The following is a 26,064-nucleotide window of genomic DNA, read 5'->3' as shown; positions in this document are numbered from 1 at the left end:
ATGACTCTAATAATTTGAATTTCCCTTCTCTGAACCTCTTCCTAATTCTGCTGCTGGAATACATTTTTTAATGAATTTTTTTTCAGTTGTGGAGAGCATTTGGTAACTAAAATTGAAATTTTTCATTTTATTCTCATAATTTCTATGTGTTTTAAATATTTAGCTTGTTCATCTTTTCACCTGACTTTGTTATGTTAGTGTGTAGTAAATGTGCAAAGAGTTTTAGAATCCTTGTAACACATTTTATTTTAATTGAAATCTGCAGAAGTTGAAGAAGCTCAACAATCAGAAAATACAACAGGACCAGAGTCGAGTGGCCTCTTTGCAGACCAGGACCAGCAACTAACTCGAAGCAGTAGCACTTCAGACATTATAGACCAATTTAGTTCTGATTTTTTTCAAGGTAACTTTTGTGACATTGTCAAGGTTCCTCCCCCACTCTGAACTCTAGGGTACAGATGTGGGGACCTGCATGAAAACCTCCTAAGCTTACTTTTACCAGCTTAGGTTAAAACTTCCCCAAGGTACAAATTAATTTTATCCTTTGTCCTTGGAATATCCACTGCCACCACCAAATTCTAACTGGGTTTACTGGGAAACGTAGTTTGGACACGTCTTCCCCCCAAAATCCTCCCAACCCTTGCACCCCACTTCCTGGGAAAGGTTTGGTAAAAATCCTCACCAATTTGCTTAGGTGACCACAGACCCAAACCCTTGGATCTGAGAACAATGAAAAAGCATTCAGTTTTCTTACAAGACTTTTAATAGAAATAAAAGTAAACAGAAGTAAAGAAATCACCTCTGTAAAATCAGGATGGTAGATACCTTACAGGGTAATTAGATTCAAAACATAGAGAATCCCTCTAGGCAAAACCTTAAGTTACAGAAAAGACACACAGACAGAAATAGTCATTCTATTCAGCACAGTTCTTTTCTCAGCCATTTAAAGAAATCATAATCTAACACATACCTAGCTAGATTACTTACTAAAAGTTCTAAGACTCCATTCCTGTTCTATCCCTGGCAAAAGCAGCGTACCGACAGACACAGACCCTTTGTTTCTCTCCCTCCTCCCAGCTTTTGAAAGTATCTTATCTCCTCATTGGTCATTTTGGTTAGGTGCCAGCGAGGTTACCTTTAGCTTCTTAACCCTTTACAGGTGAGAGGATTTTTCCTCTGGCCAGGAGGGATTTTAAAGGGGTTTCCCCTTCCCTTTATATTTATGACAGACATACAGTGGCTATACTGTATTAAGCTGCCTTTGAATCTCATTAAACTACATTTGTGAATAGGAAGGAAAAATGTCCCATTGCTATTGTATGAATGTGTATTTATGCCATAATGTCTGTTCATTTAAGCTATGGTACAATAAATCCTGTTTTTCAGGGTTCCAAACCCTATTTTATTAAATAATAAATTTAAGTATAACACAATCATGCTCCTAAAATAATACCTCTGAATGTCTCCATCCACACACCCACCCACTGAGGATTTTCAATAGTATGTATATTTCACTTAAAATGTTAGTTTAACCCTTTGAAGATGCATTAAAAATGGCCAAGGAAAGTATATTTAACCTTAGTCTTTGGCTACATTAGAAAAATTAGGATTTAATTTACCAGGGCAGCTCCTAATTCAGCATCACTGGATGCTGTAGTGTAGGTAAGAGCCATTCATTTTTACTATCATACTTTAAAAACAAGTTCTGCTTTAGTGATCATAATTAAAATGTAATTTATCTCTTGCAAAAAAAGTAGTACAATGATTGTATTTTTCTATACTGGAGGACTTGGTAGTGTTAATTAATTTGAACTCTTAACATGGTTAGATGACTTGGTGAACACATTAGAACACTACAGTTTCCACTCCTTGGGCAACCATTGATGAATTGCATGTCCTAATTTTCCATATAGCTGTAAGCTTAGAGTGGTCACCAATAGAACATTAGCACTTCTCGCTACATAAGTAATTGTTTTTGCACATACTCCCCATTGTAGAGGAATACAGTGGTTACATTAATTATGTACTGTTGGTAAACTTAATGAGTTGACCAGTTTTCAAAATAGCTTCAGTGAATTCTTGCTCTTCCCCAGTGTGGACAAGAGCATTCATACAAACTTCCTGTTTATAATGTTTTGTTTATAGGAAAATATGTTGCAACCTTCCACGTGAGTTAGTTACAGGTGCTTTATACTATGGGCAGGCCTACACTTAAAACACTGCATCGGCTAGATCCCTGCCAACATAAGGCTGTCTACACTGGTGCTTAGGTCGGTGGATTATTCACACCCCTGAGCAATGTAGTTATACTGAAGTAATTCTACAGTGTAGACCAGGGCTTTAAGTACATTACCAATGATTGAAAGACAGCTATCATTGGCTAATAATTTACCTATATAGTTTTAGAGATGTTTCCTCCAGGGTTTATCTGCTGTGATGCTGACTATACTCTTGGCTACATCCATTTGTGCTCCATTCATCTAAGAAGTGTAGGGAACAGTCAAGCAAACTTTCTTATCTGCCTTATTGAAGGGTCTCATAAATGGACACTGAGCAATTTAGTGAGATATTTGACTTAACTGTATAATTGATTTGCCATTAGCACGTAGCCTGATACTTCATTTCTGGGGAATAGTAGGTAAAATATTATCGGCAGACAGGTAACATTAGTGGAAATGTGTTGGGAATCTTGAGTGGCCATTCTATGTGCTGTATCTGTTTTGTGGGAAATATAACTTCATTTTCCAGCTCTGTTGTTCCAACACTTTTCACAGGCACTGAATTCTCTTTGACAAGTGTCTTGTTTTTAATTAATTTGTAAAAAATCAATTTGGCTTTAGGCAATTGTCATATGGAAGTGTAAAATATCATCTGTGTTGAAGCAGAGCTCGTCTCACAATGAAAGCCACTGAAAAATATCTGTGATTGGTGTGTAACTTGTCATTTCCAGTATCTAGCACTGCATTTACATTTCACACACCACAGCTAAAGATTTTAGTTGTATTCCAATAACTGCAGTTTTTTACACTATTTATGAGGGAATTATCCACATAATTGAATGCTTTCACAATATAAATGAGTCCACAACAATCCGACACTATCATATGAGAGTGTCATATTCAATCACTTCTCTATAAATACTGGAAAGATGAAAAACATGCACATATTTAGTGCTGTTTTGAATCGTTTTAGAATTAGCCCATAGGCTCTATTTCCTTAACTGTCTGTATTTCTTGTCTCATTTGTTTACTTGTTAAAATTTTGATTATGCAGATAAAAAGACTGAGAGTTCGCAGAATTTAAATTGTGTGGATTCCAAATCCATTCAAGACAAGAAAGGATATATGAAGAAAGAAAATGAAGCCCAACACGTAAGGCAAAATTAATAGACTCTGATCCAAGTTCTAATAATTGCCAAGATCCTAAGAACTTTTTATTTCTAATTATTAATATAAATGTTTACAAAGGATAACAACTGAAATTTTAAGTTTGTGGATCCCATTGATGAAATAGAAATTGGAATTAAACTGTAGCTGTTAATAGCAAGTATTAAGTACATCAGAAGCAGGAAGCCTGCTAAACAACCACTGGGGTCCCTGGACGATCGAGATGCAAAAGGAACACTTAAAGATGATAAAGTCATCGCAGAGAAACTTAACTGAGAAACTTAACAGTAACAAGTCACCAGGGCCAGATGGCATTCACCCAAGAGTTCTAAAAGAACTCAGATGTGAAATTGCGGAACTATTAACTATGGTTTGTAACCTGTCCTTTAAATCAGCTAGTGTACCCAATGACTGGAAGATAGATAATGTAATGCCAATATTTAAGAAGGGCTCTAGAGGTGATCCTGGCAGTTACAGACCGGTAAGTCTAACGTTAGTACCGGGCAAAAAAGTTGAAACAATAGTAAAGAATAAAATTGTCAGACATATAAAAGAGCATAAATTGTTGCACAAAAATCAACATGGTTTCTGTAACGGGAAATCATGTCTTACTGATCTATTAGAGTTCTTTGAAGGGGTCAACAAACACGTGGACAAGGGGGAATCCAGTGGACATAGTGTACTTAGATTTCCAGAAAGCCTTGGACAAGGTCCCTCACCAAAGGCTCTTACGTAAATTAAGTTGTCATGGGATAAGAGGGAAGATCCTTTCATGGATTGAGAACTGGTGAAAAGACAGGGAACAAAGGGTAGGAATAAATGGTAAATTTTCAGTATGGAGAGGGGTAACTAGGGGTGTTCCCCAAGGGTCAGTCCTAGGACCAGTCCTATTCAACCTATTCATAAATGATCGGGCGAAAGGGGTAAAAAGTGAGGCGGCAAAGTTTGCAGATGATATTAAACTGCTCAAGATAGTTAAGACCAAAGCAGACTGTGAAGAACCTCAAAAAGATCTCATAAAACTAAGTGATTGGGCAACAAAATGGCAAATGAAATTTAATGTGGATAAATGTAAAGTAATGCACATTGGAACAAATAACCCCAACTATACATACAGTATGATGGGAGCTAATTTAGCTACAACGAATCAGGAGAAAGATCTTGGAGTCATCGTGGATAGTTCTCTGAAGAAGTCTAAGCAATATGCAGCGGCAGTCAAAAAGGTAAATGGGATGTTAGGAATCATTAAAAAAGGGATAGAGAATAAGACGGAGAATATCTTATTCCCCTTATATAAATCCATGGTACGCCCACATCTTGAATACTGCGTACAGATGTGGTCCCCTCATCTCAAAAAAGATATACTGGCATTAGAAAAGGCTCAGAAAAGAGCATCTAAAATGATTAGGGGTTTGGAAGGGGTCCCATATGAGGAGAGATTAAAGAGGCTGGGACTTTTCAGCTTGGAAAAGAGGAGACTAAGGGGGGATATGATAGAGGTGTATATAAAATCATGAGTGGTGTGGATAAAGTGAATAAGGAAAAGTTGTTTACTTGTTCCCATAATATAAGAACTAGGAGCCACAAAATGAAATTAATGGGTAGCAGGTTTAAAACAAATAAAAAGAATTTCTTCTTCGCTCAGTGCACATTCAGCCTGTGGAACTCCTTGTCTGAGGAGGTTGTGAAGGCAAGGACTATAACAGGGTTTACAAGAGAACTGGATAAATTCATGTAGGTTAAGTCTATTAATGGCTATTAGCCAGGATGGGTAAGGAATGGTGTCCCTAGCCTCTGTTTGTCAGAGGGTGGAGATGGATGGTAGGAGAGAGATCACTAGATCATTACCTGTTAGGTTCACTCCCTCTGGAGCACCTGGCATTGGCCACTGTCGGTAGACAGGATACTGGGCTGGATGGATCTTTGGTCTGACCCAGTATAGCCATTCTTATGTTGTTATGAATATTCTGCATCTTCTAATACTATAAGACTGTAACACTCGTTTATGGAAATATGATAATGAAGATTACATAAAGCAACATATAAAGACTGTGTGTGTGTGTACGTGTGTGTACGTACACACCTCTACCCCGATATAACATGGTCCGTGGGAGCCAAAAAATCTTACTGCGTTATGTGAAATGGCGTTATATTGAACTTACTTTGCTCCCCCTGCTCTTTGTCCCCTGACCGCCCCTGCTCAGCTTCCCGCTGCCAGTGAGTGTGGGGAGGTTGGGGAAAGGACGCCCCCCACACCCACCTGCGGCGGGAAGCAGAGCGCCGTGGCTGGGAGCTGGCAGAGTGGAGCAGGCTGAGGCTGTGCTGCTCCACTTCTGCCGCTGCCGGTGAGTGCTGGGGAGGGGGGAATCCCTTCCCCTGAGTGACAGGGTCGGGGCGAGGAAAGCGGAGTGGGCTGTTCCCGGCCCCCTGCTAATCACCCGGGCCACTCTGGGCCTGTGGGGCCCCCAAAAGTGCCCCCCCACAGCTCCTGCCTCCCAGACCCTGGGGGTGGGGGGGAGGCCTGTTTACTGTGTTGTATGCGAACCCGTGTTATATTGGGTCACGTTGTATCGGGGTAGAGGGGTGTATGTGTGTATATATATATATATATATATATATATATATATATATATATATATATATGTATATATATATATATATATATGTATATATATATATATATATATATATATATAAAAAATATATTGGGTAATGAATATATTTATAAGAGTTATAAACTCTGTTTGTTTGATAGATATATATTATTATAAACACAGAGTTTATAACGGTCTTATAAATAAATTATATTCATTACCAAATTGCATAGTACTTAAACAAATGTTTGATCGTTCATGAAGTGTTCAGAGAAATGCCTTTCTCAGCACAATTTGCACCATCAGCCATTTATTTCAAAACTTTGTGTATGTCAGCATTCTGACTGACAGGTTTTCTTTAATTTTTCATGTTAATTTTGAATAAACAGCAGAAATAATTGATGCTTGAAACTGCTGATACTGTTAGAAGTGCAATGCAATATCAAATTGATGAATGTAGTTTGAAACTCTGGTTTGGTCCGCTGCTCTTAAGTGGGTGTAGTCTAAAAGCAACATGGAGACTGCACACTTGGCTCGAGCAAAGTGGGAACACTACGTATTGCTCTGCTGCAGTTTCTTTACCCAATTCAGGCAAAGGCAATGGTGGTGGGAGTAAGAGATTAACCCTCCTCCCCTGCTTTTGTGTTATTGACATGCTGGTCAAAATATTTACCACCTCCTGATAATGCTGCCATCAATATCACATTTCCCACCTTCTTTGCAAGTTGATATTGAGGTTGTGGCCATATTTATTGCATAAATAACTGAAAATATTATGTGAACCAGTGCAAAGCTCAAATATTACTACATGCTGGATTTATCTACTCAACATGAACCTGATTTGGTGGGAAAAACAAAACTGTAGGCTTCCAAACAGTGCAAGCAACTGCATGTGCCTGAGGAATGAGTGCCAATTCCTTCCCCACAAAAATCAGCTGTGGGGCCACAAGTTCCAGAAAGACAGCCTCGGCAAATGAGTTCATTGCCTCCTGCGTGGCAGTGCTTCAGCCTGAGAAACCAAGTAGGGTGAAAAGTTGGTCATAAGGCCTGATCAATGTATCAAGAACATATAAGTTCTTTTGACATCTAGGTCATCTTTCCTTTTTTAAAAATGAAGAATATTAATTGCAAATACAAAAATACACCTCCCCCCCAGCCCCGTATTGATGCGACATTTTAAATGATAAGTTTTTAACACCCATGTAATCTAGGAAATTTAGAGTTAAAGTTTCCACAGCAACTAACTCTAGTAACATGCTCCTACTCTATGCCTTATGTGATATGTTTTTTTATTAATAGAATCATAGAAATGTAGGACTGGAAGGGACCTCAGTAGGCCATCTGGTCCAGTCCCCTGCACTAAGGCAGGACTAACTATTGTCTAAACCACCCCTGAATAAGTCAGAGTTAGTTTTCAGTGATACTTAGGTATAAAATGTATATGTATCTTAATAGAGGGAATTATTCTAAAATATTATGGGATATATTTTTCAAATTAACCATAAATGAATTGAGAGGAATGCAATTTTATATTTTTTTTGAAGGTTTTAATACGAAGGAGCAGCAGTTCAGCTGAATTAGATTTGAAAGCAGACTTGCAGCAGTCACATGGAAATCACAGAGAAAGAGAAATGAGTGAGTTCCAGGAAACCAAATTCTTTTTTTAAGGAGTAGTAGTTTGTGGTGGCATGTGCTAATTTGACTTATCACATATATAATATTGATTACTTTTAATCATGTTTTTGAAAATAAGATTTTTTTTATTGTAGAACATTGCTTATGACATTTAGTAATTCCTGCTTACTTTAGGTGAAAGTGTTAGCAGTGACACGTTCGTTGGCTACAATAATGAAGTAGAGATCACCCTCGTCCCCTGGCAAACATGTGAAGAAGAACATGAAGTTAATATACCAACAGATGTTTGTGTAGATGCAGATGCACGTCATTGGCTGCAGCTTAGTCCTTCAGATGCTGCAAATTTAACAGGTACCTATGTTCAAGAAAATACAATAGATATTGTAAATTTTTGTCACAAAACGGTAGAACTTACACATGCTAGTTTATACAACTCAATTTGCATGCACTTTTTTGCTTTTAAAAGTGTTTGTTTTAAAGTAGATGAGAATTATTTGACATTACATGTAACCCTAATGGCATAGTTCATCTTTTAAAATAAAACATTGTAAACTCTTAGTAATGCTTCATTTTCTTAATTTTGAATAATATTAATAACACTGTGTACAGTACTAGTGTCTAGAAAGTTAACCCTTCCTCAGAGAATGTGTTAACACTCTTCTTTCACTTCATCACAATGATGTATCAGTTTGATTGCCTAGGTCAAGTGTTGCACAACAAAATATGCACAGACACACACAAAAATGGAAGACCATGAAACAAACCCAGCAAATGTATACTATATGTTGTTAAATGAGGGACAATTCTGGAAAAACATGATAGTGGAAAGAATGTCAGACATCACTAGTATCTCAAAGGGAAGGACCTCTCCAAGTTCCTTCTTTGTGCTCTGGTTATCTTTCATCTTGAGGTGTGGTAGTGACATAAGTAATTAGATATTTAGAAAGTGGAGAAAGATCTGTAGTCACAAGAATATCATCCAAGAGTTAAGAAACTGGGTCTACTAGAGTTAAAATTGGCAGTAGAACTTAATATCCTACTATTTAATTATATTAGATACCATTTTAGAATCATAGGAATGTGGGGTTGGAAGGGATTTTGAGAAATCATTAAGTCCAGGTCCCCGCCCTGAGGGAAGGACCAAGTAAACCTAAACCATCCATGACAGGTGTTTGTCCAACCTGTTCTTGAAAACCTCCAGTGATGGGGATTCCTCAGCTTCCCTGGGAAGCCTATTCCACAGGTTAACTATCCTTATAGTTGGAAAGCTTTTCCTATTATCTAACCTAAATCTCACTTGCTACAGCTTAAGCCCATTACTTCTCATCCTAGCTTCAGTGGACACAGGGAATAATTGATGATATCACTGAGACACTTTTGAAAATCCAATATTTAGTTAATATCTCTTCCAGCCTGCCAACTCTTGAAATGTGTCATATTTTAATGAGAAGCAACTAATATATTTATGAAGATTTAAGAGAGAGGTTGTCTGTACACAAGGGCAGGTATTTGGTAGCTTTGTAGTGTAGCTTTGGAGATTACAGAACAAAGTTCTTATGGCCTATGATAGGTAACTGGTATAAAAATAGAAGACTGAAATGGTAGTTAACTTCTGTTTCATATAGAAAGCAGTAAGGGAGCAAAACTAAAGACATGTCAAGGGCCTATACAAAGTTCCTTCCAAAGGTTATCAAAGAATATAGCAGTATTGACTATACTTCCATGCTTTTGTTCCATGCTTTTCATTTTCTGTCTCTTGTTTCCTTCAGATAGAAACTTCTTTACCACTTTACTTTCATAGATTTCATTTGTTGGAGATTAGAAAGATTTTATAAGTAAATAAGGGGGAAAATCCTACTTGCTAGCCATGATTCTTTCTTCCTGAATGTACTATTCTTCAGTTGCTGCTGTTTCCTCATGACAATGATTTTCTCAAGATTAAGCATTTGGAATCCATGTCTCCAAGCTTTTGCTGTGAATGCTGAATCAGAAATGGGAATTGCAGACTCCCTTTATTAAAGGATTTAGAAAGTCAGACTGAAGATAATGGTAAATTGTAATTCAGTATTTATACTCTCTGAAACAATCACTCTATAGGTATAATCTTTGTCCAGTTGAAGTCAGGAGCAAAAATCTTACTGATCTGAGGGAGGAGCAGGATTTCACCCTCCATGTTGCAGGGTTTTTTTATAGTATTGTGCATATGCTTTAATTATCTAGCAGTCTGCAGTGTCATTAGGAAATACATTAGAATATGGACCTAATGAAGGGAACACCCTAAGAAAAGTCAGTTTGTTAGTAATTTTCCTTTACCTTTTTCATTTTAATTATTGTAACTTTGACATATAGGACTCATTATTTATGACTATGTATTGTATTCTTTTGGTGCTTTTGTTCTTTGTAAAGGCTACTTTTCATCTAATTTTTAATAAGTGCATCATAGATTTTATTTCAGTAACTTAATCAGGTAACATAAGAATTTTTCTGGTAGGCTATTTTCTATAATGAGATATATAGTTTCAGGGTTATCTACTCCATTTATTCAATTATTCTTTGAAATACTACTAATATAATGAATAAGTTCATCCAGTTCAATAGTTCAGCTTGTCATCGGTACAAAGGGAAATTGTAATATAACATATGTTAAGGATTATTACCTATGTGAAGAAGACAAATTGCTAGCTTGCTTTCTATCCATAATACAAGAACTTTGCTCTTTGCATATGCAAAAGAAAACTATTTTTATAAAATAATTTGATCATTAATCTAGAGCAGAAAGGCAAATGTAGTAATAAGATTGTAATTACCTAACAGAATGAATGTGCATAACTGCATTTCTCATGTTGAGAGAGTGTTAGTCATGTTAAATATTAATATCTTTCTTTCTTTGAAACCATTTTTAGATTTAGTGGGGCTCAGAAATTCCAAGGTTTAATTCTTTGAGTTAACTTCATTTTCTTCTGTCTGATGTAAAGTTTTGAGTTCATGCAGAAAGGACGGAGGATTTGGCCTTTCATATCCTTTGAGTGATTCAGGTTTCCTTGTCAAAGCTGGAAACTTCTGTAGAGCTGGCTCCCTGAGACACCCCATTCTGCTATGACACTACAGCTCCCTCAGAACTTCTGAGGGTTTTACTGACCAACCAGCATATATTAATAATGCATCATAATTCTTGGGGGATGATGCTGCAGAGAGCATCCCTCTCCTAAACTTACTACCTCCCAATGTGCAGAGCCCCTACTCTGTAGTGCATCTGCTTTAATGGCTTCTGTTGGGCTGGGGAAAGAACAAGAGCATGCTGTGGAACTGTTGCCATTACTCCTTTGGAGTTTCCACTGTAAATACTCCTGTTTTAGCTCCCCTCTGTGCACTGTAGTGAAGGAGACAATGTGATCAATTTCAATAGATACAGTAAAATGATGCATCTAATTGGAGCTCATTTATGGTTTTCAGTTTATGTTATGGCTATTTGGGTTAATTTTACTTAATGTTTTCATTAATACCTGTTTCTCCAAAGGTAAGTGTATTTGGGCTTGCGATTTAAAAGTTCTCTCAAGCTAAACTTGCAGTTTGTTTGTAGAAGCCTCTAGTGCTGGTGTTGGGTAAGAGTGTGTAATCGGTGGTAATAAACCAATCAGAAAAGAGAAATAACATGAAAATACCAAGGACAGTAAAAGTTATACTAATTTAAAGTTCATGCATGCATATTATATGAGTTCTTGGAGTGATCGCACATGGCCATTCCACTGTAAGTGTGTGTGCTCCTTGTGCACAGAGGTCAGAGATTTTTTTCCCCTCAGCAGTACCAGTCAGGTGACTTGAGCACTTTGTGTTGCCACATGCCGCTACACACTGGTATAACAGGGTGGGTCCACCCCCGACTCCCCTCAGTTCCTTCTTAACACCAGTGATGGTGGTTGGAATGATCTTGGTCTTATTAACTCAAGTGCCTTCCTCTCTCTTTGTAGATAGTTGCAGTTAGTTATGGTTGGTTGGTTTGTTTTTTTGTTTTTTTCTTAAGTAAATTAACATTAGGTTTCTATGCTTGTATCCATTTGGACCAGTTTTCCTCTTTTGGTACTGTGCTCGGTACCAAAAGGATGCCTTGCTCCCCAGGATTAAGTCCTGTGAGATTTGTTAAAAGCCTATGCTGGTCAGTGATCCCCATCTGACCTGCTTAAAGTGCTTGGATGAAGCCCACATTAAGCTCTGCTCGGAAAAGGATACACTCCAAAGGATGCATTTTAAGTGAAAATTTAATTCTGCGGTAGAAATCACCTTTACAAAGACCTACCCAGCAAAGGTTCCAGGAATCCCACTTGTCATTCTTCCTTGATGTTTTCTATAATTGGCTTCCGTGTATGCCTGTCTGCATTGTTTAATAACATAGTCATGTTAATTCCCAAACAAATGAAGTTTTTTATTACCCATTTAAACTCTCACAGCATAAACATGGTGGAATTGTAGGGTTTTTTGCTAATTGAGAATGATTTAATTTATATCCAGAAAAATCTCGTCTTCTCCATGATGATCTAAGTGATAGAAATAGTTTTACATGGATTTCTTACTAATATTAGTGTGTCATCCCCTTGCAGTGTAATCCCTGACATAGCCTTCTACGTCTGCTAGTAATTGATAAGTGAGAATGGTGCTTAAGGGGCAATCCTACCTAGTGAAATAAGGAAAAAATGAAATTGTAAACATTTTGTATGTACCACCTCTTCACGGCATGAATAAATCATTGTAATCAAATACCTACGCTTTGAATCCAGAGCAAATTATTTAGGAGACTCTCGATACTGCTGTTAAACCCTAATAAAAGCCTTCCCTAATTCCATGACCCTCAGTGACTACAAATTATTCTTTGTCTGTCATGTAGTGTGCCACTATCTGTAGATACTGCCCATTTCTTCTGTAGAATAGTTAATGAAGCTCAGTTTCCCTTTCATCTTGCCTAATGTGCTAGCCATGATTTTAGTAAGTAGTAGCCTGTGTTTTAATAATGAAAACCATTATTTTACTGTCTTGAATCTTTGTGTTTTCTGAATGGGGAACATCACACAGTACTTGGGGTATTAGGTAAAGTTTATTTTTTCCTAACTAAATTAATTGTACTGGAGTAAAAAATTCCCATATTTGACTTCTAAACTTATAAAGAAAGCATTTGTTTGTTCCCATTATTCCCTCACTGCATCTAAGGGAATGCAAATGGCTAAATGTCTTTATGATGTTTTATTTCTGAGTTTCAAATGCCAATCATGTTGGAATTAGAAAAGAAGAGACTGGATGAGGATACCTCACAATAGGAAGTTCAAGAGGCTATAAAAGGGCCAAAATTGGATGCAGCTCCAGGAGAAAAGATGACTTGGCAGGGCATTTTTACCAATTATCTGTAGAAACATTCCTTGAGAAAGGTGTTGCTCTGAATATATATTTTGCATAATGAATGCTTAAATTCATAGCTCAAACTTTTTTCATAACCATTACTCCCTTGTTTTATATGAATGATTGTTTGGGTTTTGTGGACCACAGATAGACTACCCACTGCATTTATAACTGATGGAAACCAATTTTTTTTATTCTATAGACAGCAGCGAGTTCCTTGCTGATGACTGCAGTATAATTGCTGGTGGAAACCTCATAGGTTGGCATCCTGATTCAGCTGCTGTATTATGGAGAAGGATCTTGGGAATTCTTGGAGATGTGAATAATATCCAGTCTCCTAAAATCCATGCCAAAGTTTTTGGGTATCTCTATGAACTATGGTACAAACTGGCAAAGGTATTGTTTTTAATGTGTTTTATTCTAATGCAAAGAGAGTGATTTTGTATTTGCTATAAAAATTAATTTATATTCTAATAAAAGTTTACTAAGCAGTAAAATAGATTTTTTATTAGAATATTTAAGGAGTTTCAACTGCTCATGCTGGTTCTTTTAGTGATACTGTAACTTTAACAGTGAATAAATCAATAAAGTGTGGTGTTTGGAGGGAAAGGTTATATTGTAAATAAAGAAAAAGGATGTTCAAATTTCAGTAAAAACACCTAATAAAAGACAATTTTGTGCAGTAACAAAAAGGATTTAAATTAGTATATTCTGAGATGGTAAAATAGTGAAATAGAAGCAATGAATTGAAAGTACAAAATAATCCACAAATGTTGGGAGTTAGTGTAAATTTCCACAGTACAACCTTAACATGATAATATTTGATTAGGATGGAGGAATACTACCACACACTTTTCTGTTGAATTTGAGTTCATTGGAAAGTGGGTGTGGGTGTGTGTATGTATGTGTATGCAAGAGAGAGAGAGACAGACAGATGACAGCACTTCCAGTAGAAAGGCTGGGAAGTAATCATGTATTGTAAATAATACTCATTTTAATGTATTAAATATTATTTTGTTAATCCCCTCCCTTTTCTTTTTAAATCAGATAAGGGACAATCTTGCTATAAGTTTGGACAACCAGTCTACACCTTCTCCTCCTGTTTTAATTCCACCTCTCAGAATATTTGCAGCATGGTTGTTCAAGGTAAATTAGTTTTAAATTCTGCGCAGAGTAGTATTTTACTGCATGTCTATATTGAATCACTTAATGGCATTTTACAGTGTTTCTTTCTGCAATCCTTGTTCTAGATGTATTAGAAAAATAATCAGCGTCCACCCTTTAGCTATACTTTTGTCTAGAACAGCTAAGCGACTCTTGAGAATCCATATTTAGAATGTGGCTTCAAAACATTTATTGGCACGTATACATACAGTATACATACAGTTGGTTGCTGTTTGTCTGTTAATAAAAATTCTCTGCTCTTTTCAGGCAACAACCTTGCCAAATGAATATAAAGAAGGCAAACTTCAAGCATACAGGTTGATCTGTGCTATGATGACTAGGCGCCAAGATGTTTTGCCAAATTCTGATTTCCTAGTGCATTTTTATCTCGTGATGCACATTGGCTTAACTAGTGAAGATCAGGTAAAAGCTTGACTTTTCTTTTTAAAGTAATTTAATTGCATTTACTGTATTTACTACTGCATTTACACATTTTTACTACATTGTTTTGATGGCGAAGCCTGGATTAGCAAATTTGAAGCTGTGAAGTTGGAGGGAAATGGCTGTAACACAAACTAAAATAAAGTATGGGCTAGAAATTATTTATCCTATAGCCTAAACGATTCTTCTCCCTATTTGTGTATTGTATATTTGCCTCCTTTTCTGTTCTCCCAATTTTTGTTCTTTCCAGCTTGTAAACTTTCAGACTGCTGCTGGTGTGCTTGTTTCATCAGTAAGAATAATTGTTGTTTTTCAAGTCATGTCCCTGTGGGTGCTCCACTTCAGCTGCGCATCCACCTTTGATTGGAGAATTTTGGTAGCAGTGCCCGTTGGGCTCACGTATGCGACTTACGCATCCTTGTGCCCCATACAGAGGTTATACAGGGATGCATGGGCAAACTGCTCTCAATTTCTTCTCAGTCTCCTCCTGGGAGAGATGGAATTTAGTGTGCCCCTTTTTCCTCTTTTATGAGTATTCTTAGCATTATTAGTTCTTAGCAGCAGCAGCAGTAGTAGTACGTTTACCTCCTTATAGCTTTTGGAATGTTTGTTCACATTTGTTTATTTCTTTTCTTTAAAAAAAAATACATTTTTGTTTGTGTTATCCCTTATTGAGGGGCCCTAACGAACTTGCTTCTATCTGGAATGTTGGACTCCTCAGGGTTTAAAAGATGCCTCTCTTGTCAACAAGCAATCTCTGTCAGTGACGGGCAATCTCAGTGTATTAGTTGTTTGAGAGACTGTCATATTCCCAGCAAATGCAAGATCTTAGCTTCTGTTCAGGGAAGATCCTTTAAGAGCAAGGGAAAACATACTGGCTCTTAATAATGGAGCAAGCCTTAAGACTGGCTTCTGTCCCGGCTGCAGAGAAATCCCTCTGTACAGAGACCCTCTACTTATGTCAGTGCCCTGTCAATGTCAAGATCATGGTCACAACTCACGAGAGCTTCCAAGGTGAAGATGGCATCGAAACCCTGATCTCCGACATTGTCCATGAGTGAGGTACCGACAACGGTGCAGGGGGTACCGAGAGCTTCCCACTCAGACTAAAGAGGGCAATAAGAGGAGCAGAATAGAGAATTTCTCCTCAAAGACGACTTGGTCACTAGAGACTTCAGGCCCCAAGTGGAGTGCTAATGAGGCTCTGAGAACTTCAGCCACTGCAAAGCACTGTAAGATGTCAACTAAGTCCCATACCTCAGCAGTAAAGGACTCTATAGTGAAGAATAATATGAGCAACAAAGCGGTTTCAATGGAATCTGTGATTCCCCTCAATACCGACATCAGTGCCTTGGACAATGGCATCCAGAACATAATTGGTGCCTGTACCAAGTTCTGTTGTGCTCCCAGTACTGTGGGAATATTGGTACCCAAAAGACCTCATGGTACTGAGTGAACCTGAATCTCTACAGCTTGTGACCTCCAGACATCTCTCGGTACCAAGGTCTGCTGGGTCACCAACTGCTCATGTTGCTGTGAAACTTGCCTCTTCCACAACTTCTGTTATCCATGACGAGGGGTTGTCAGCTACGATACAATATGTGGAGGAGCATTCTGACTCAGACTCTGAATTTTCTGTTCAAGGCTTTCCAGTTTATTCCAGGAGACTTTATTTCTTGATACAGATTGCGACAGGGTCGGGCCAGATGGCTGTAGGAGAGTAATAGAAGACAGATATATTAGCCCCAGGTTAAGTAGGTCCCTTTTCCCTGGGTAAAGTAACAAGGAAGGTTCCAGACCAATCAGGAACCTTTTGGAGACAGTTAAGACAGGCTGATTAGAACACCTGCAACCAATCAAGAAGCTGCTAGAATCAATTAAGGCAGGCTAATCAGGGCACCTGGGTTTTAAAAAGGAGCTCACTTCAGTTTGTGGTGTGCATGTGAGGAGCTGGGAGCAAGAGGCACTAGGAGTTGAGAGCGAGAACGCGGACTGTTGGAGGACTGATGTGTACAAGCATTATCTGACACCAGGATGAAGGTCCTATGTTGAGGATAAAGAAGGGAGGAGGCCATGGGGAAGTAGCCCAGGGAGTTGTAGCTGTTGCACAGCTGTTCCAGGAGACACTCTAGACAGCTGCATTTCACAGGGCCCTGGGCTGGACCCTGGAGTAGAGGGCGGGCCCGGGTTCCCCCCAAATCCTCCCCAGCTCCTGGTCAGACACAGGAGGAGTTGACCTGGACTGTAAATTCAGAAAAACGGCCAAGCTGAGAGCTGCCGTGAAGCTCCAAGGCGAGTAAATCCACCAAGAAGCACAAGACCCACCAAGGTAGAGCAGGAACTTTGTCAGAAGATGCAACAAAGGCAGGATAAGAGACCCCTGGCTACTAAGACTTGGGATGACCAATGTTGGATACCTTCCCCCATGCCTTGTGGTCCTTCTCATTGGCCTAATTGGGGTCCATGGGCAGTGTACCACCAACAGTTTCGGGGGACCCTGATTCAGTCCCATAAGGAACACAGAAGACCACGTTCCCTGGTATTGTCTATCCCTGCTCTCCACTTTTAGCTAGAGGAGACCTTTGAGAAGCAAGAGGCAAGGGCAGCCAAGGAGGTTACCCCTTTATAAACATCTTGTAATCGTCACCTCACGAGGCAGTCATGACACCACTGCCATGATTAGCTGATGACTTTGTGCAATTCCAGGACCTGGTGAAGTGTGTCCCTGACACCCAGTAGATTCTCCTGGAAGAAATACAGGAATCCCATCGTAAGCTCCTGAACATATTACACACTTCTACTTCAGTACAGGTGGGACTGCCAGTTAACAAAGCCATTCCTGAGTCAGCCAAGACCGTGTGGCAAACTCCAGCAATCCTCCCCCCCGGTGTGCCAATAAAATGATTTAAAAAATTACTATGTCCTGGGCATGGATTCTGAATTTTTATTTTCTCATCCAGCACCAAATTCTCTGGTCATGGATGCAGTAAATGAAAGGGGCAGGCAACATGCCCCAAAAGCCACACTTTATAAGGACTGGAAATATCTGGACCTTTTTGGTCATAAGAGCTACTCATCAGCAACGTTACAGCTCATGATAGCTACCCACCAGCACTGATGTCAAAATATGGCTGCTTGAACTACAAGAAGTTTAATGCTTTTATTACCATTTCCTACAGGAACACCAAGAGCAGTTTAGCACCATAATAAAGGAGGATCAGCTTTTGGCAAAAACATCTCTGCAGGCTTCACTTGATGTGGTGGACACTTCAGCCAGGTCTATTTCCACAGCCACTGCAATACTCATGAAAAGTGCTTCCTGGCTTCAGCTGTGTGAAGTACAGTTGACGGAGGAAAGTTTACCTTTCGATGGGCACAAGTTCTTCGCGGACTGCAAAGATGATTTGCTTTATACCCTAAGTGACTCTAGGGCAACACTCCGGTTTTCAGTGATATGCACACCTGCAAATAAGAGAAAATTTAGCAGGTCTCAGTTGACACAAAGATCCTGCCCTGTTCAATTTTCCTCCTTCTGTGGGCCACCAGCTAAGAGCTCAAGATTTTCAAAGAAGAAGCCTTAACGCTACATCAGCTGCTTCATCCCAGCCATCAGCATCATCTAAACACCACTTTTGATGGTTTATCATAGAATATCAGGGTTGGAAGGGACCTCAGTAGGTCATCTAGTCCAACCCCCTGCTCAAAAGCAGGACCCATCCCCAATTAAATCATCCCAGCCAGGGCTTTGTCAAGCCTGACCTTAAAAACTTCTAAGGAAGGAGATTCCACCACCTCCCTAGGCAACGCATTCCAGTGTTTCACCACCCTCCGAGTGAAAAAGTTTTTCCTAATATCCAACCTAAACCTCCCCCACTGCAACTTGAGACCATTACTCCTTGTCCTGTCCTCTTCCACCACTGAGAATAGTCTAGAACCATCCTCTCTGGAACCACCTCTCAGGTAGTTGAAAGCAGCTATCAAATCCTCCCCCATTCTTCTCTTCCGCAGACTAAACAATCCCAGTTCCCTCAGCCTCTCCTCGTAAGTCATGTGTTCCAGACCCCTAATCATTTTTGTTGCCCTTCGCTGGACTCTTTCCAATTTATCCACATCCTTCTTGTAGTGTGGGGCCCAAAACTGGACACAGTACTCCAGATGAGGCCTCACCAATGTCGAATAGAGGGGAACGATCACGTCCCTCGATCTGCTCGCTATGCCCCTACTTGTACATCCCAAAATGCCATTGGTCTTCTTGGCAACAAGGGCACACTGCTGACTCATATCCAGCTCCTCGTCCACTGTAACCCCTAGGTCCTTTTCTGCAGAACTGCTGCCTAGCCATTCGGTCCCTAGTCTGTAGCTGTGCATTGGGTTCTTCCGTCCTAAGTGCAGGACCCTGCACTTATCCTTATTGAATCTCATCAGATTTCTTTTGGCCCAATCCTCCAATTTGTCTAGGTCCCTCTGTATCCTATCCCTGCCCTCCAGCGTATCTACCACTCCTCCCAGTTTAGTATCATCCACAAATTTGCTGAGAGTGCAATCCATCCCATCCTCCAGATCATTTATGAAGATATTGAACAAAACCGGCCCCAGGACTGACCGCTGGGGCACTCCACTTGACACTGGCTGCCAACTAGACATGGAGCCATTGATCACTACTCGTTGAGCCCGACAATCTAGCCAACTTTCTACCCACCTTATAGTGCATTCATACAGCCCATACTTCTTTAACTTGCTGACAAGAATACTGTGGGAGACCGTGTCAAAAGCTTTGCTAAAGTCAAGATACAATACATCCACTGCTTTCCTTTCATCCACAGAACCAGTAATCTCATCATAGAAGGCGATTAGATTAGTCAGGCATGACCTTCCCTTGGTGAATCCATGCTGACTGTTCCTGATCACTTTCCTCTCATGTAAGTGCTTCAGGATTGATTCTTTGAGGACCTGCTCCATGATTTTTCCGGGGACTGAAGTGAGGCTGACTGGCCTGTAGTTCCCAGGATCCTCCTTCTTCCCTTTTTTAAAGATTGGCACTACATTAGCCTTTTTCCAGTCATCCGGGACTTCCCCCGTTCGCCACGCGTTTTCAAAGATAATGGCCAATGGCTCTGCAATCACAGCCGCCAGTTCCTTTAGCACTCTCGGATGCAACTCGTCCGGCCCCATGGACTTGTGCACGTCCAGCTTTTCTAAATAGTCCCTAACCACCTCTTTCTCCACAGAGGGCTGGCCATCTATTCCCCATGTTGTGATGCCCAGCGCAGCAGTCTGGGAGCTGACCTTGTTCGTGAAGACAGAGGCAAAAAAAGCATTGAGTACATTAGCTTTTTCCACATCCTCTGTCACTAGGTTGCCTCCCTCATTCATTAAGGGGCCCACACTTTCCTTGGCTTTCTTCTTGTTGCCAACATACCTGAAGAAACCCTTCTTGTTACTCTTAACATCTCTCGCTAGCTGCAACTCCAGGTGCGATTTGATTGAGACCAAACCACCCACTAATCAGGATTTCTCAACTGCATGACATAACCCGCTGCCTCAATTTGGGCACCACTTCTCTCTATTCCATCAAGCATGGGAAGTTTTAACATCGGACAAATGGATATCGGAGACCATTACATTGGAATAACTAACCAGTTTACCTCCATTCCACCCTCCTGCCCCATTCCTCTTCAGGGAACCCTCTCACAATCAGTGCTGACACAGGAGATTTCATCTCTCCCAAGTCTAGGAGACATAGAACCAGTTCCGCTTCAACACAGGGGGAAATGTTCTATTCAAGATATTTTCTGATACCCCAAAAAACCGAGGGGCTGATGCTAGATCTCAGATGATTGAACAAGAATGTCAGACATCTGAAATTCAGGATGGTATCCCTAGCAATTTCCTCCCTGGAATCAATGAACTGTCTTTAGACCCTCAGCCTGAAAGGTGTGTACTTCCACAAAGCGATTAATCCCTCTCATGAAAAATTTCTTCATTTCACATTCAGTCACAATCATTACTAGTACCAAGTCCTACCAGCCTTCGGCCTGTCATCTATCCCAAGGGTGGTTTCAAAGGTGCTGGCGGTCATAGCTGCCTATTTCCATTGTCTAGGAATAAATCTTTCCCTGTCTTGACAACTGGCTCCTCAAGGGTTGGTCATGTCAGGTGTGGTTGGCAGTTCAAACTACTACTTTACTATTCTGAAGTCTAAGCCTGCAGATAAATCTCAAAAAAATAAATTTTGGCCCATGCACAGCAAATTCTTTTTATAGGAGCATTTCTGGATTCAATAATGGGCACAACTTCTCTCTCTCAACAGGTCCCTTACTCTAAAGGACCTTATCCTTTAGAACCGAGGACTGTTTTCCTGGAATGGACTCTACCTGTGTAGGGAGGGAAATAGACTTCTGGGATGGAGGTTGGTACAACTGATTAAAAGAGCTTTAAACTAGGATCTTGGGGGAGGGGAGATGTTTGGGAGATGCTCATGTAATCTCCATGCATGATTTTATTGAGCTGGAGGAAAATCAAGTAAGAAAGGATACAGCAATGGAGAAAGGAACAGCAGTGTGTAGGAGAATGGACATTAAGAGGAATCATAGCATCATTGGTATTAGCACTAACAGTCAGGTAAGTGATACTGGCAGCAGAATGACTGTACGCAGTTGGGTGAGGTACGTGGGCAAAGGCAAGCAGCAGCAATTAAGATTTTTGTACACCAATGTAAGGAGCCTGGATAACAAAATGGAGGGACTAGAACTATTGGTGCAGGAAGTGAAACCAGATATTACAGGGATAACGGAAACACGGTGGAATAGTAGTCATGAGTGGACTACAGGTATTGAAGGGTATTTGTTCACGAAATACAGAACTAAAGGTGGTGGAGTAAAGAAATTAGAAGTGATGTAATGGGCCAATTCCAAACTAGAAGAGTCTGTGTTGGCCAAACTCACTTTGGGGAAGAAAGCTACTAGAGGTTCCCCGGGCTAGCGCTTGGGGTATGCTACAATTCCCTCCCCCCCTCGGATCAAATTTGGATATAAATAGATATATCTTTAATGTTTTTAACTAACTAAATAGTACTGGGAATTGTGTGATTATGGGAGACTTCAACTTCCCAGATATAGATTAGAGGACAAGCGCTACTAATAATAGTAGGGCCCCAATTTTCCTGTGATAGCTGACAGATTTCTTCACCAAATAGTCATTGAACCAACAAGAACTGGTTGTAGGGGATAACCTTGGCTCAAGTGATCATGAGCTAATTCAGTTTAAACTAAATGGACAGATAAACAAAAATAGATCTGCAACTACGGTCCTTGATTTCAAAAGGACTCACTTAAAAAAAATTAAGGGAATTAGTTTGGGAAGTGACTGGACTGAAGAACTCAAGAATCTGAATGTGGAGGAGGCTTGGAATTACTTTAAGTCAGAGTTGCAGAATGTATCTGAAACCTGCATCCAAAGCAAGGGGAAAAAAATTGTAAGGAAGGGTTGCAGACCAGACTGGATGAGCAAGCATCTCAAACAGATGATTAAGAGAAAGCAGAAAGCCTTCAAGGAATGGAAGATGGGATGGATCAGCAAGGAAAGCTACCTCTTGGAAGTCAGAAAGTGTAGGGATAAAGTGAGAACTGTCAAAAGCCGAGCAGAGTTGGACCTTGCAAAGGGAATTAAAACCAACAGTAAAAGGTTCCATATCCATATAAATAAAAAGAAAACAAGGAAAGAAGAAGTGGGACTGCTAAGCGTTGAGGATGGGGTGGATATTAAAGTTAAACTAGGCATGGCTCAACACCTAAACAAATATTTTGCCTTAGTTTTTAATAAGGCTAATGAAGATCTTAGGGGTAATGGTATACAACCTGGTTTACAAAAGGTAGATCTTGCCAGACCAACCTGATCTCCTCCTTTGAGAAGATAACTGATTTTTTAGACAAAGGAAATGCATTAGTGCAAAGTGCAGGGTCATGCATTTAGGGATTAATAACAAGAATTTTTGGTATAAACTGCGGACATGGAAGTGGCAGAGGAGAAGAAAGATCTGGGTGTACTGGTTGATCACAGGATGACTGTGAGCCACCAGTGTGATCCTGCTTACTTGTGTGGCTTGCATGAATACAGTTTCTAGCTCCTGTGTTAAATCTTGGTGAAAGACTTAGCAATAAATCAATGGGAAATCAGGAAATGAGTGATATTAGAAATTATGGATTAATGTGAGGAACAGGCAACACAAAGAGATCTGCTCTTAAACTAAGTTTCGTTTTTTGGGCAAATATACATCGTGTAAAAACTACAGGAAGTAAGATATTTTAAACAAAATGGAACATCTCTAAAAATAGTTTTCCATGTTTTTTATGAGGATATTAGTAAATCTTCTAAAAATGTATTCATGTGACGATGATACGTGGGGAGAGAGCCCTTTCATGGCGCACATCATTGAAGAATGTTGTTCAAGAATACAAATATCAACATAAATCTTTATATTGCAATTAGTAGACGCATTAAATTTTCCAGCAAACACCAAGAAAAGGGAACTGATGTGTCTTGTGGTAGCAAAAGGTTTAATACAATGGAAAGCTAATATAGGTCCAGTTTATTCCAAATGGTTAAAAGAACTGCAGACACACCTATAATTTGATGTCATGGGTGCATTAATGCTGTAGCATGGCTGTTACATGGACATTACAAAAAGAAGAAAACTAGTATTCTTTGACACTGTGGTCTTGGACCCTCCCTCCCCCATACAAAAATTAAAAACAAAACAAAGAACCAACAGAAACTTTAAAGTTGGCTGTGGGGCATTTTCAACAAAATTCTTTCTTCCATTTCAGTACTGTGACAGGATCAGGCCAGATGGCTGCAGGAGAGTGATAGGTAGATATATTAGCCCCAGATTAAGCAGGTCCCTTTCCCCTGAGTAAGATAATGGGCTGTTCTAGAACAATCAGGAAGTTGCTGGAACCAATTAAGGCAGGCTAATTAGGACACTGGGAGCCAATTAAGAAGCTACCAGAATCAATTAGGACAGGCAGGCTAATCAGGGAACCTGGTTTTAAAAAGGACCTCACTTCAGTTAGTGAAGTGCATGCAACAAGCTGGGAGCAAGAGGCGCGCAAGAAGCTGAGAGTGAGTAGGCATACTGCTGGAGGACTGAGAAGTACAAGTGTTATCAGACATTAGGAGGAAGGTCCTGTGGTGAGGACAAAGAAGGTGTTGGGAGGAGGCCATGGGGAAGTAGCCCAGGGAATTGTAGCTGTCATGCAGCTGTTACAGAAGACATTGTAGACAGCTGCAATCCACAGGGCCCTCGGCAGGAACCCGGAGTAGAGGGCAGGCCTGGGTTCACCCCATCACCCCAACTCCCTGTTTGATATAAGAGGAGTTGACCTGGACTGTGGGTCCCATCAGAGGGGAAGGTCTCTGGCCCGTCCCCTGACCCATTAGGTGGGCCAGCAGAGACTGCAGGGATTGTTGTCCTCCTTTTCTCCATGCCGGCCAGTGATGAGGTTAGCTGAGTGAACGGCAGGTTTGTGTCACTAACAAAAGGAGCCAAACTGAGGACAGCTGTGAACCTCTGAAGCGAGCAAATCCGCACGAAAGCACATAACCCACCAAGGCAGAGGAGGAACTTTGTCACAGTATCTACACAAATTGGTTAGACTTTCAAAAAATGCATCACCCAGAAGCTTCTGTTGAGAACAAAGGGATCTGCTGGGTGCTGAGCTCTTTTGAAAATCTGGCCTCTGTTGATGATGCTGAGCCATTTTGGAAATCTAGCCCTGTGTGTTTGGATTCCTTTATCTTAGTGTTGGTAATAATGACTGCTCTATTAATTTAAATGTCTTGTATTTTTCATCTTTTTATTGCAATTTTTGTTTTGTGTTTCTTAAAAAATCAGTGCCAAAAATGTAAAATGAAATGATCACTGCTATGTATTCTAACTATAAACTGTTCTTGTTTCTCTTTTACTGTAACTTACTGTCACAAAGTAGAATTTCTCTGGCATTTTTAAAACCAGTGAACTTACTTACCAGACAACACTTTCACCTTGGAGCCGCTTTTAATTTAATTTAATTTAATTTTTATATATGACTGTATATCTTTAATATATTCTTACAGTCTAGAATTTAAATCTGGTCAAGGTGTAAAGACTGTATAGTGAATGCAGATTCTTAGTTATAAACCATTCTGAAGTTTTTCAGTTTTGTCACATGTTAACACTGTCCTTTTGTTCTTATGTGGCTTGCTGATTTTTGCCTCTTGGTGGCACACTTGACTGCAAGTTTCCTGTCATGTTATATTCCCTTACTTTTTTGTCTACTTTTAAATTATCTGAAAAACTGCTCAGAGGAATCATTAACTCTTTGTTCCTTTTGATTTTCAAAACTCATGAATAAATGTTTGTTGTGATTATTACTATTTTTTATTTATCTGAGTGTCATGCCTGTGATTAATATCGTGCTGCCAGATCAACAACTCAGATCTGTTTCATAAACTGAGGATAAAATCTGCTATAAATAGACATGTATGAATATTTACAAAGAAGGTGGTTGTATTAGCCAAAAATAACTGATTTGATTTGGGAAAACTTTGTTTCTCAGCTAGAAAAATTATAGTACACAGCAAGCATATTTGGTACCAAATGTGGTGTAACATTATAACCTGGCATCAAAGTACTCAGTCTTAATGCCTGCTGCTCAACAACTACAATATACTACTGTATACTATATTATACTACTGTGTAAACTTTTGATTACATGAACCTACATAGTTGTTAATAACATGCTACCTACTGATATATTTGTGTAATGGGATGAGGTACCATTGGACACATAGTATGCATCATAAACAGGGCCCTAAGTATGTAATAATCCTGCAGAATTCACCCTTGCTTCAGAGCTGTAGACCAGAACCTAAACATTCATTTAAAAAAAAAAATCCATGGCTCTTAAGGTTGTGATGAAAGCCTCCCAAAGAAGAAATGGTACAAACTTATATAGTGATATTTGTTTGAGTCGGCAGGCCGCCTGAAAAAGTAGCTCTGACAAATATGAATTACTCCTTTCAGCTCAGCGGGGTATTTACTTTGAAATCTAATTATGCAAATTGCATCATCAGTCTTGTTAACTATTTTGCTTCTGATCATTTTAACGTTGAGCTAATGTAGTAGTTCTCACACAGATTCAAACGTTTACCATAGCTGCTTTGGTGCCGGAAGCCCCAACAGTTCCTTGCCTTATCTGCCAAAGCTTCTGATTTCCCCTGACAGAGTCTATAGCAGTGCTGTAGATTTTCAATACAGAAATGTACAGCACAGTCAAAATTTAAACTTTATCATTAGAACACAATCTAATTTAACATCACATTAAAATAGAGGTGATATTGTGATCTTTATTTTCATGTTTATTTCCATATTTAATTCAATAACCTAAATTTTCAAATTTATCTGAAGCTGCCTCAGGATG

The 26,064-nt window shown here is 39.5% G+C and overlaps 1 protein-coding gene across 2 annotated transcripts in view; it reads left to right on the top strand.

Annotated features, from left to right (window-relative positions):
- Positions 1–26,064, top strand: part of RALGAPA2 (Ral GTPase activating protein catalytic subunit alpha 2) — a 304,928-nt gene that overhangs the window by 94,383 nt on the left and 184,481 nt on the right. For both annotated transcript variants that reach the window (XM_077814154.1, XM_077814153.1), the window contains exons 17-23: positions 266–403; positions 3,274–3,371; positions 7,525–7,615; positions 7,790–7,966; positions 13,203–13,396; positions 14,048–14,146; positions 14,432–14,587. In XM_077814154.1, coding sequence (XP_077670280.1) covers positions 266–403; positions 3,274–3,371; positions 7,525–7,615; positions 7,790–7,966; positions 13,203–13,396; positions 14,048–14,146; positions 14,432–14,587 — 953 coding nt within the window. The remainder of the gene's footprint in view (positions 1–265; positions 404–3,273; positions 3,372–7,524; positions 7,616–7,789; positions 7,967–13,202; positions 13,397–14,047; positions 14,147–14,431; positions 14,588–26,064) is intronic.

This window comes from Eretmochelys imbricata, chromosome 3 (genome assembly GCF_965152235.1).
Source record: "Eretmochelys imbricata isolate rEreImb1 chromosome 3, rEreImb1.hap1, whole genome shotgun sequence".
In the NCBI taxonomy this organism is placed as follows: domain Eukaryota; kingdom Metazoa; phylum Chordata; order Testudines; family Cheloniidae; genus Eretmochelys; species Eretmochelys imbricata.
Note: the sequence above shows the minus strand (reverse complement) of the source record. Positions and strands in the feature narration are given on the sequence as shown.